The sequence below is a fragment of the Quercus robur genome, chromosome 10, assembly GCF_932294415.1.
Source record: "Quercus robur chromosome 10, dhQueRobu3.1, whole genome shotgun sequence".
Lineage (NCBI taxonomy): Eukaryota > Viridiplantae > Streptophyta > Magnoliopsida > Fagales > Fagaceae > Quercus > Quercus robur.
Genome location: NC_065543.1, coordinates 7,131,269 through 7,143,460, shown reverse-complemented (window position 1 = coordinate 7,143,460; position 12,192 = coordinate 7,131,269). Strand labels below are relative to the sequence as shown.

Below are 12,192 nucleotides of genomic sequence, written 5' to 3'. Positions count from 1 at the left end.
GAAAAGGAGTTACACCAGGTCAATGCTTTAATAAAGTCATTTCAAGCACAGTAGAAGAAACAAACTGAAAGAAAATCTATAAACCCAGTATCAACATTACTTACAAGAGATAAAGCTGAAAATATAGTTAAGACCCAATCTCCATTTCCATCAGCATGTGATAGATGGCCATGGTGCAATTTTGCTACTCTCGATCAAAAGAAAACGAAATAATGGTAAGTAGAATTATATTATAGTCAAAAAAAAAAAAAAAGGAAGAAAACACAATTTCATTATACTATGCTAACATTAGTTGCACCCAGAAGCTAAAAGTTGCTGTTACATAGGAAGCTTTTTTTCTTTTTTCTTTTTAAATTGCTAAGTTACACATACACGCACCCAATAGGTCCTAAACCATGACCTCACCCAAAAGGAAATCTCTAAGACTTCAGAAAACAGGACAAGTCAAATGGTGAAGTTCATCCCTTTGTACAAATGAATGGAAAAACTAGTCCAGCTTCAGGCTGGGACAACACTTCATGACTTCAGCTCTACCAAATTGGAACAAGATGAATTTCACTACTGTCTTATGAAGAAAATTGGCCTATGCAATCAAAGGTTAAAAACTTATTCAACTTCTAAATAACTTAGTTTCCACCAAAGTAAAGGAATAATAATAGCTCAAACCTTTCTATTTTCTGATGAAATAAGTGCCAGGAACACTGAGCAATTCCCCCCCTTTTTTTAATTAATGGATTTAGGAAGCAACTCCAGATAAAAATAAGTGAAAGATTACTAATGGCTATTACTGTAAATTTCAAATGGTCCATTGGCTATTTCACATGATATTTGAGACAATTATAGTGACTGGACAACCAGTTCAAACAGAATAGTTCTCTTTAAAGCCCCAAATATTCTAATAACTTTATCCTGATGGCAGATAACAACATCATCATTTATGAACCATAATGCAGTCAATTACCTAATTGTGGTCTTCTTCGTGGTTTTCATGTGGGGCCAATTAACTCTATCGGGGTACGCATTTCACACTTGCTGTTTGCAGATGATACCATCTTTTTTTTTTTATGCTTCTAGAGATCAGTTGTTGTCCATTAGGCTGGCTTTGACTTGCTTTCAAGCGTTTACTGGTTTGAAAGTAAATGTGGGGAAGAGTGAGATTGTTCCAGTTGGGAAGTTGGAAATATAGGCGCTTTGGCTACCATCTTTCGATGTAGGGTGAGTAGTCTACCTATGAAATACTTGGGAATTGGGTACTCCATATAAAACAACATCTGTTTGGAATCCTATTTTGGAGAGGATAGAGAAGAAACTCTCAAGTTGGAAGCGTCTTTATTTATCAAAGGGTGGTGGACTTACTCTGTTGAAGAGTACTCTTTCAAGTCTTCCTACATACTACCTATCCTTATTTACCATCCCTATAGCTGAGGCTGATAGGTTGGAGCATATTCAAAGAAACTTTTTACGGGATCTTCAGAGGAGCATTTCAAATATTCTTTGGTGGCCTGGGAGGTGTGTTTACCATTAGAGATGGGTGGTTTGGGGATCAGGATGTTAGTGCATTTTAATCAATCCCTATTAGGGAAATGGTTATGGAGGTTTGGACAAGAAGGCGCCCATCTCTAGCGGAGGGTTGTTGCAACTAAATATGGGGAGGGTCAAGGGGGTGGAATACTAAAGTATGTAGAAGGGCCCAGGGGTGTGGTCTATGGCGTGGTATTCACGATGAATGGGAGAGTTTCTCCAAACAGTGGCCCTAGTGGTGGGTGATGGTTCTCGTATTCTTTTTTGGCATGATAAGTGAGTTGGGGATAACTCACTTAAAATGCTCCATCCTCAATTGTACGCATGTTCAAATGACAAGGAAGCTTGCATTTCGGATGTTCTATGCTATCAAGAGGGTGGAAATGATAAAATTTGGATATTTGAGATTTTATAGGGATTTTCATGAAAGGGAATTAGAGGCTGCCTTCTCTTTCCTTGTGTTCATTCACTCTCAGATTCCTAGGGGTGTTGGGTGTGATATTTTCTATAGACGCCTCAATGGGAATGGCAAGTTTGATATTCGGTCCTATTACGGTCCTATTACAATAAGATTCAGGGTGCATCTATCTCCAATTTTCCTTGGAAGGATGTTTGTAAAGTTAAAATTCCTTAGAGGGTGGCATTTTTTTTGTGGATAGCAGTTGATAGGCGAATCCTTACCTTGGATAATCTTACGCTTAGGGGGCGCTCTTTGGCAAATCGGTGTTGTATGTGCTATTGTAATGAGGAATCTGTGGATCATCTCCTCCTCCATTGTCCTATAGCTCACTCGCTGTGGGTGCATATGCTTTAGTTTTTCGAGATCCAATGGGTCATGCTAGGCTCTATGGAAAGCTTGGTGTTTTGTTGGAGCTATTGGCTGGGAAAATTTAATTCAGACATTTGGAAGTTGGTTTCTAGCTGTTTGATGTGAATTGTTTGGACGGAAAGAAATCAGCGCTCTTTTGAGGATATTGAGAAATCACTGGTTCAGTTACAAGCTCTATGCCAGAAGACTCTGTCTGATTGGTCTAGGTGTTGAGTTTCTTTCTTCTCTTAGTATTGCACCTTAAGTTTTTTTTTCCTTGTTGTTTGTTGCTTTTTCTTGTGTTCACCTTCATGAACTCCTTGTATTTGCTTTCTTCATTTTTTCATCTTGATTAATATTATTCTTATTACCTATCAAAAAAAAAAAAAAAAAAATACACCCCCATTTCATATGCACTGTAAAACATATACTACAAATTAGCTTAGCTACATAACCATAAACCCATAGCCTAAAACTCAAGCACTCTTTTCAATATTTTGGATGAAGTAATCCAAGTTCCTTATTTTTATATAGGTAAGAATAATTTTATTAAAAAAAAGACTACTTCAAAAACAATGACCATGAAGAAACCTAAAGATTTACAAACAAAAATTATGTACAAAAAGACCTCTAAAAACACCGCAATGGAATCACAATTCATAAAGCCCCCATGTATGAAACCAATCAAATAAGGAGTTAGAAAAAGCTGCTAGCAACTGACTCCCCATACACTCCACATTTTCAAATATGCGCAGGTTACGTTCCTTCCAAACAGTCCACATTAAGCACAAAGTAACCATGTTTCAAATAATCCTAGTTCATGCAGTAAAATAAAAATTACTAAATATAAGAACCCATCATCCCGCACAAGTATACTAAATCTAGTCCAAAACATAAGAAGCAAGACAAAAAGTTCCAACTTTGTCCTAAGCCAATGAGATCTAGCTCAAATAACACCTCCTCCCCTTGTAAGAGCAAGGTGGAGAGTAAGGTCATCAGTTCAAGACACACTGAATGTGTGTAATTACCAATAAAAAATAAATAAAAGGTTCAGACTTTGTCCTCTATAAAAATCATTTGATATAAGCCAAGAGGAAAATATCATAACATACCTAAAAGCTTGTAGTAAGCCCGGTAGATGATTGATGTGCCATCAATGAGCATTACTCTACCATCTGAAGGATTAGTATTCAGTGCCCTTTCTTCACACTTGGCTAAATTAAGCTGTGCATCTTGATGCAGTATATCAGAAGGAATGATTACATTATTAAGAGAAGTTGCATTTGCAACACCAGTTAAAGACGACTTTGCATTATTGGATAAATTACAATAGCCCTGAAAACACAAGAATTGGGTACCAAAATAAGATGAATGAATGACAAACACAACATTTAAAATCACTTGTCTGTGCTCTAAAAATGAAAATTTCCCTAATATTTTTAATGTCATATCCATTGTTGAAACTGCCAATCCTAAGGAAGAAAGCTTGTTATATTTCAGAGAATCTAATAAGTAATAATCAGTAGATAATAGATACATATAATTAAGTATACCTTTCTCAATAGCTTGTAGGAAGGAAGAATCACATGTGATCTCTTTAGATTGCATAAATAATTTCCAATGTTCGGAGTCCTTAACGAATTTCTCCCTAAGCATGTAAAGCTGCTCCAGAAGGAATGAATGTGGACAAGCGAAGATTGATAGGATGCCATGAATTCATAGCAGCAAACCTTACATTGTAATGTTTGCAATGCCCTGAAATTCCAATGATTTTGACCATATCAGAATTACATGCATAATAAAATGACCAAAAGCAATGGAATAATACAAGATGGAAAAAAAAAAAAAAAAAAAAATTATTCCTACTAAAATAACAATTTTTAAAAATTAATTATTTCCTATCAGATATTCAGTTACCTACAGTACTATACTTTCCAAGAACCAAAACAATAATAACATGAGGTGTTAAAAAACACTTTCTTTTCTTTTCCTGTGGGCTCTAGGCAACCAAACATAGTGCAAAAAGTGAAAATTAAACCAAAAAACTCCACCAATGAAAAAAAATATATATATATATTTTCCAAGTCAAATCAAAGTCTCGTTTTCGTGAATATTAAAAAACAAAATAGCGTAATTAAGCCAAAACCCTACATGTCGAAAAATTGGCTCTATATGTTCATAACTAAGCAATTTCTTACACAAGTTCCAACATTCACTGAACTATCTAACATATAAAAGCTGGTACATTTCTTAAACAATCCTCTTTAGTGGTTTAACTGAAACCTGCTGTTTGGTTGCCGAGAAACTGAGGGAAAATTAGAATTCTAATATTTTTCAGTTGTGTGCTGGCGAAAATCCTTACCAAAATGTAAGCCAGAAGTTCGTAACAGCCACTGAGTGAGTGAAATTCTTAGGGTTTGTTTTCTGTAGTCAAAAAACAGTAGAAACCCCTAATGTTGTTTTCTATGTTATTTTCTCGGTAACCAAACGGAGAACAAGTGAAAAATCAAATTTTGTAAGAGAGAGAGTTTACTTTCTCTAACCTGATTTCGGCAAAGCTATGAGTGTGTAAAAAGTACAATTGCCCGCGAAAACAAACTTTATGAGTTTGCGATTAGACTTCAGCGATAAAATGTGGGAATTAGGATAAGCTGCTCTGCGGTGTTTGATCTTCCATGAATATTTTCTCATGCCACTATGATCGTGACACGTGGGTATACCGCTGGCCCCCACAAATATTTTTTTTTTTTTTTTTAGGTTCATAATTGGGACTTTTTTTTTTTTTTTTTTTTTTTTGGAGAAGCATACTTGGGACTTGGGAGCAATGTTTTTTAAATTTTGAACATTTCCGTCACAATTCACAAGTCCCAGACAATGGCTAGGTGGTTACTTATGCCTTTGTAAAATGATATTGCTAATTTTATTTAATATTTCTAACTTTTATAAATCATTATATTTGATTTAATTATTGGATTAATTAATTATGAAGTCAAATCATTCAAATTTATTTTTTTATAATTTGATAATTATAACCGATAAGGAATTTTCTTATTTGGTAACAAATGATACTAAGTTAGTAGTATCAAAATTCAATAAATGAGATATTTGTTGCAAAAATTATTACCCACTAACAAATGAAAGAAATGTGTTATTGAATAGTTATTTTTGTACATATACCTCTCGTTATTGAATTTTGATACAAATAACATGATATTATTTGATATAAAATATTTTTTCTCCTAGAATGAATGTCTCAATTAAAAATCTCAAGATATACCAACCAATTAAACTATAAAAATTTTCACCTCAGGCCAAAGGCTTTGCCTTGTAGCCATTTTGGCTTGACACATTTGTCCCACATCGGTTGGAGATGCGCCCCACTCATGGCTTATAAGCCCTTGGAGCAAGGCATGGTGTACCACTCAGCCACACATGTGTGATTGAGTGGTACACCATGCCTTGCTCCAAGGGCTTATAAGGCATGCGTGGGGCGCTTCTCTAACCGATGTGGGACTAAGAGTGTCAAGCCTCAAAGAGGTGAAAATCCCAAAGAACACACTCGGGGACGAGGACAAATCCTTGCGGACTTGGCTCCCCAAAGAGGACAATGAGTCGAGTGTGCGGGGAAAAAACCCCCACACTTGGTATTATGAAAAGTTATTGAAAATATATTGTTGTATAATACAAAGTAATTTAATTTAAATAAATTATCTTTTTTATTTAAAATGTAGCAACTAGTGCTTGATTCAAGCACTTGATACTGTTTCTTTGATTCCAATTTTCTACCTTTTCAATTGCATAGTGCTTGTTGGATCATGCATAATGTATGTGTCTAAAACTTCTTCTTCTTTTTTGAAAAAAAAAATATATATGTATTTGTCTAGACCAAATTATCATATGGCATTTATACACATATATTTGAGGCTTCCAAGGCTTCAAATAATTAACTTAATTGCTGCTATTTTAATGTTGTCTTAAAAGCCTCAATTTAATATAACAAATGGGCTTTCTCATTGGCACTTTCTCATTTCACACGATTTGGTGGAGGGTGAGGTTAGAGGGGAACTAGGGAAGGGAAGTTGGTGTGTATGTTATAGCTTGTTTGGATGGAGGGGGAGTAGAGGGGAGTAAAGTAGAAGAAGGGAGAGTATGCCAAATTACCTTATTTGGATGTTTTTTAAGGGAGGAGGAAGAAGGACTTCGAGGGGTTTGGAGGGGTTCGAACTACTTCTAACCCTTCATTTTTAATTCTCCCAAATTGGAGAGATTTGGAGGGAAAGTAGAGTATATAAATACTTGATTAAATAAATTACCAAATTTACCCTTGTCATATTAATAAAATTACAAACTATAAAAAAGCTAATTATTCCCCTCCCCCTTACTTAAATTTAAAAACATCCAAATAAGGTAAAGGATAACAATTTCCCTCTACTCTCCTCTCCCTCCAAACTCTCAAACATAACATTAGTGATTTTGGAGGTAGGCTTGCAGTAGATACTGTCACAAGGTTTTCAGAACCGGACCAGATCGGGAGGTCGGACCGTGAAAATCGAGAACCGAGATGAAAACAGATTTTTTAAGCATAACGAACCGGATTTTTTTTTAATTCCGTGAACCCCTAAAACCGGGGTTGGACCACACGAACCAGTGAGAACCGTGCGGTCCAACCCCTTAGCAATTTTTTTTTTTAAAAAAACAACTTAACACAATTTTATTATTCTTAATTAAATTATCCATCTCTTACAAGGAATAAAAAAAATTATAATTAAAATCCTTCAAAAATATTCAACTTTACTTCAAAAATTAATCATAAATTTTAATGTTTTCATGGTTATTATTTTATTTTATTAACTTTCTTATTTAATTATTAAATATATGCTTGAAAATCATTAAATTTCCCTCACATATATAGATATATTGTCAATTTTACTAGTTTTATAAATTTAATATCTATATTTAGGCTTTAATTAATTATTAAATTAATTATGACGTCATCACGGTTCGACCCCGGTTTGACCTCAGTTCGACCTCAAAAACCTTGAACCTCTCTCTTTTACTGTTCAATAAACGGTCCAGGTCTGAAAACCTTGGATACTGATAAGATTGTAAATGAGTTAAGTCCAGCTGAGCTGAGTGGCGTATAACACTTCTCGTGTTCCTTCTACAGAGATACCAATTGGCAATGTACCTCAAAAACCTTGAACCTCTCTATTTTACTGTTCAATAAACGGTCCAGGTCTGAAAACCTTGGATACTGATAAGATTGTAAATGAGTTAAGTCCAGCTGAGCTGAGTGGCGTATAACACTTCTCGTGTTCCTTCTACAGAGATACCAATTGGCAATGTAGCAAAAAAAGTCTCATTTGCCAATCCAATTCATCAAGTATTCCCCAACTTCAATTTACTGTAGTAATTTCACTATAAGAGTTTTCAAGCCAAAGCAATACCATAGAAGAAGACAGTAATATGTGTTGCATCAAAGCCATAGGCTCTCAGATTGAGTAATTTTATTTTGCTATTTTCTGCTTTTGATAGTGCCTTTTTTTTTATAAATTATATATTATTTTTACTCCGATGTTGGTGCTGAAAAGCACCAAATTCGTTAAATAAACTACACAATTTCCCTGGAATGTGTAGTTACAGCTGAAAGTTTGTCGCTAATCAGTTCATTAAAAATCATTAAAATATTTAGAGTGTTTCAAGCACTAGACAAATGAAACTGAAAGAAGAAAACCTTCCCATAAAACAAAAGAAGGCACAAAATACATGGTTGTGTTTGGTTGAAAGGGGAGAGATGAGAAATGGTGGAATTACTCATCTCCTGTAGTCCGTTTGAAAATAGTTTATTTAGCTGAAACTGAAAATTTTTTGCTAAATGATGTGCGTTGATAATAGCTTAATTTTACATATTTATATCATTATTAGAAAGTGTAGGGGCTGTTTTTGGGGCTCAGGCCCAACAGGCAAGCGATTCTGGCCCAAAAGTCCCTCAACAATGAATTTATAGAGAGTAGGTTACAGAACTAGGTCTTGACAGAGTGAACATAGTTATGAACAAGCCATGCAACCATTTGGACGTGGGGATATTCCTCTAAGCTTCTTGGGATAACAGTCCAGGGGGCTGTATCTTATGCTTTATTTCTCCAACTCCTTTTCTCTTTCTCTCTCCTTTTTCTTCCTCCTTCTTGCGATCCCCTGGCCATGGGGATTTTCTTCTCTTATATAACATCCTTCCTACGATAATGACCCTACACTTGTTAATCATCTGGACCTCTACTTGAGTGCCTGTCCCATAGGACATCCTCCCTCTTTTCTGTGAGTTACACTGGCCAAGATAATTTTGTTCTCCTGTCCTTTCCACATTAATGCGGCTGGAAAAGTAGCTTCCTTGCATTTAATGCGGCAGTTGTGGTTGCCCCCCCCCCCCCCCCGGAACGTCCTGCATTCTTCCTTGATTTTGGATGACCTTTCACCATGTAAAGGGTGTGAATCGGACTCCCATTTGGTGCGTCCGAGGAGGTACTCCTCCTCGGACGCCCCTAAGCAAGCCCGGTCCAACGTGATTGGGCTGGGGGGTCCTCTGCCCGTGTCTTTGCTTCTTATTGTGGTTGGGCTTAGTACAAGTGCTATGGCCCAACGTTGACTGGCGAATTTTACCCCCACAATAGCCCCTCAAAATCCCGGCTTTTTCTTCTGGGTCCGAGGAGGAAAGACGGGATTTTGATGTCTACTGGACAGTTCGTTGTGGATTCCTGTTTCACACGTGTAGGGGGGTGCGCCCTCACGTGCCTCATTAATGATGAGGGCGTTTAATGACCTGGGGGAAAGTAATTGCAGCTTTTGGGGTTTTACACTCACCCAATCCAACGGTTGGAGACCGGATCTACGGTGGACAGCGTTTCACTTGCTCCAGACGGAAGTACGTCTGTCCAACTTCTTCTGAGTATATAAGGTTTTGAAGGCGTTCGTCCCTCACTTTTGACGAACACTCCAGTATCCAGAACGTCTCAGAGCCTTCTCCTTCAGTCCGTTCTCACTTTCGCCGCCATCCTCTTGAAGACTTCGTCGAGCTTCTTACCCGTAAGTGCGCGCTTCTTGTTCGTTATTCTTCATTAATCAAACTGCCTTCAAGTTGTTTAGGATTAGAGGGGATGGGTAGGCTTGAGAAAATGGTAGATTCTCCGGCCGGTATGGCGGGCTTCAGGGCGAAGTATCGTATTCCACCGGAGGTAGGTTTAGAGTATTGTCATCAGGAGGACATTTTGTTCAAGAGGAGAATAGGGGAAGTCGCAATTCCAATGATAGCCTTTGTGGAAGGAGGAATGACGATTCCAATGGGGAGAATAACTAGGGATTATGACGCAGGCCTAGGTGCTGACTCCTAGGTGCTGGCTAGGAAACCCTAATTGCCTTATTACAAAAATAACCTTACTTCTAAATTAAAATACTAAAAGCCCAATAAACTACTAGGACCTAAAACATAAAAATACAATTGACTTGCAAACATAAATAATATTAAATAATAATTCTCTTTCATCTCCCGCATCATTCTCCTCTGGTTGGAGAAAACTCGACCTCGAGTTTTAAAGCATTGAAGGATTAGGATGCTGACAAACAACACTTGCTTCAAGTTTGAAATCACCTTAGGGAGCATAGGGAAAAGAAAAACCTTGAATTCCACCGCATCAAACTCATTTGGAATAACAAAATCAATGTGTGGAATCAGTATAATCTCTTCTTGAACCTTATGAGTCATAGGAAGCACTTTGGTTTCAACCTCTTCGACTTCACCAAGATGTAGATCTTCAAGGACTGTGGAGGGTTGATTAGAAGCACATTCAACAACTTCAACTTTCACATCATGTGCACCCTCTAACATAATACTCTCTTTAGGCGCCATCTTTTCACCTTGCTGTTCTTCAATAGATTCATTTCCTTGCACGCTTGTTAAAGCAACACTTGTCGAAGCATGTACGTCTATGTCAACATTAGGCTTTGGTGTTGCTGGAGGATTCTCCACGACCAAGATATCACCATCAATGTTCTCTTCTATAGGGGTAGTAATAAGTTCATTATGATCAATTATCTTTGGTTTCCCAATTGAATCGGGTTGAGTCTTCATTTGCTTCATCTGAGCAGTCCTGTCTTGAATCTCTTTCATGAGCTTTACAGTTAATTCCGTTACTTTCCTGGTAGATAATTCCTTGGTAGATTGTTCAAAAGTGCACTGAGGACATGATATGGGATGAGGATGAGGAGTCATCGCATTTGCTTCAACTTGAAAAGTACCACACTGAGATCGGGGTAGATACTTAGCTCGATAGTATGGTGACAAATACTCATCACAAAGCCTTTCTTTCATATCTTCCCACACAGTAATGGCAGGTTCATAATCCATATAACGGAATCGTTCAAGATTCTCCCAAAACCTCTGTGCTTTACCTATTAACTTCGACTTGGCATACCTAACCTTTATGTTATCTGCAAAATTTGCCCGCTCAAAGAATTGCTCCATCCCATTCATCCAGTTGATAAAATCTCGTGGATAAGCTTCATAACCATCAAAATAAGGTGCTTCTAATATTTCCATGATTCTCTAAAATAGTGCGTCAAAAAATAGTTTGGAGCTGGAACAAGAACCTGGGCTGCTGTGATGTTCTCTGGACAGGTAGTGCTGGAACTGGGCTTGGACTGGTCTGTCACAGGCCTGGACTATGCTTGGTTTTTTTTTTTTTTTTTTTTTTTTGCAAAATAATAAAATACACTGCTGGACTTAAGGAACTACAGACTTAAAGAAAGCAAACAATAGACTTAAAAAGAACGCAAACTACAGGACAGACTTTAAAAAAAAAAAAGAAACCATAGGAACGAAAAGAGACAACATTCTCTAAACTGAAAAGAGGCTTGGTGATGGACGCGGTGCTAGGGATCGACGGCTGTGGTGGCGCGAAGACAGGGAAGACAGCAGCGGCTTGAATCGTAGAGGAGTGGCGGCGCGATGTCTTGGGTCTTGGCATCGGTGGTGGTCAACGTCCTCAGCGGCGGTAGTTGAAGGTGAAGATGTTTTCGGCGGCGGTGGCTGATGGGTCGGCAGCGGCTAAGTGTTGGTCTGTGGGTTTCGGCGACTGGTGGGTCAATCTCAACGGTGGTGAGTCGAGGTTGCCGATGGGTCTTGACGTGGTTTTTTTTCTCTCTTTGTGGTTGCAAGGGATTTGGAAACTTGATTGTGGGTTCTGGACTAGAGGTTTCTGGTTGGCTTCAAAATCTGGTTTTTTTTTTTTTTTTTTTTTGGGTGATATTTTCTGGCTCTTTCCTGCGGTGGTGATGCTTCAACAGATCGGTGTTTGCTCTGATACCAAAACTGACGCAGGACAACCAGAACAAAATTGAAATAACGGAAAAATAAAAGATATGACCTAGGAGTCAGCACCTAGGCCTTGCTTGGAGTCAGCACCAAGCGGGGAAACCACTAGGAGTCAGCACCTAGGGTAGACCTGGAGTCAGCACCAGACCAAAGAAAGACCAAACGGCCATTGTTTTCATTCATCAAAATATCAACTGTCTCCTCAAGGAGTATAATAGGTTGCTTATAAAGGATTACTAAACCCTAGTTCTAATTGGCTAGGAAACCCTGATTGCCTTATTACAAAAATACCCTTGCTGGCTAGGAAACCCTAATTGCCTTATTACAAAAATAACCTTACTTCTAAATTAAAATACTAAAAGCCCAATAAACTACTAGGACCTAAAACATAAAAATACAATTGACTTGCAAACATAAATAATATTAAATAATAATTCTCTTTCATCTCCCGCATCAGATTACCTACGTGGTCATAGATTGGCCCCCCATCAATGCACCG

At 37.6% G+C, this 12,192-nt stretch overlaps 1 protein-coding gene across 6 annotated transcripts in view; it reads right to left on the bottom strand.

Moving 5' to 3' along the window:
- The window catches only part of LOC126701790 (uncharacterized), a 126,472-nt gene that overhangs the window by 20,780 nt on the left and 93,500 nt on the right, over positions 1–12,192 (bottom strand). For 2 of the 6 annotated variants that reach the window (XM_050400158.1, XM_050400162.1), the window contains exons 1-4: positions 4,873–5,032; positions 3,883–4,084; positions 3,442–3,664; positions 105–184 (exon numbers count right to left, since the gene is read on the bottom strand). The exons of 2 other annotated variants lie outside the window; for them this stretch is intronic. In XM_050400158.1, the coding sequence (XP_050256115.1) occupies positions 105–184; positions 3,442–3,664; positions 3,883–4,041 (462 nt within the window). In that variant the 5' untranslated portion in view covers positions 4,042–4,084; positions 4,873–5,032. 2 more of the 6 variants (XM_050400159.1, XM_050400160.1) reach the window with 2 other exon arrangements.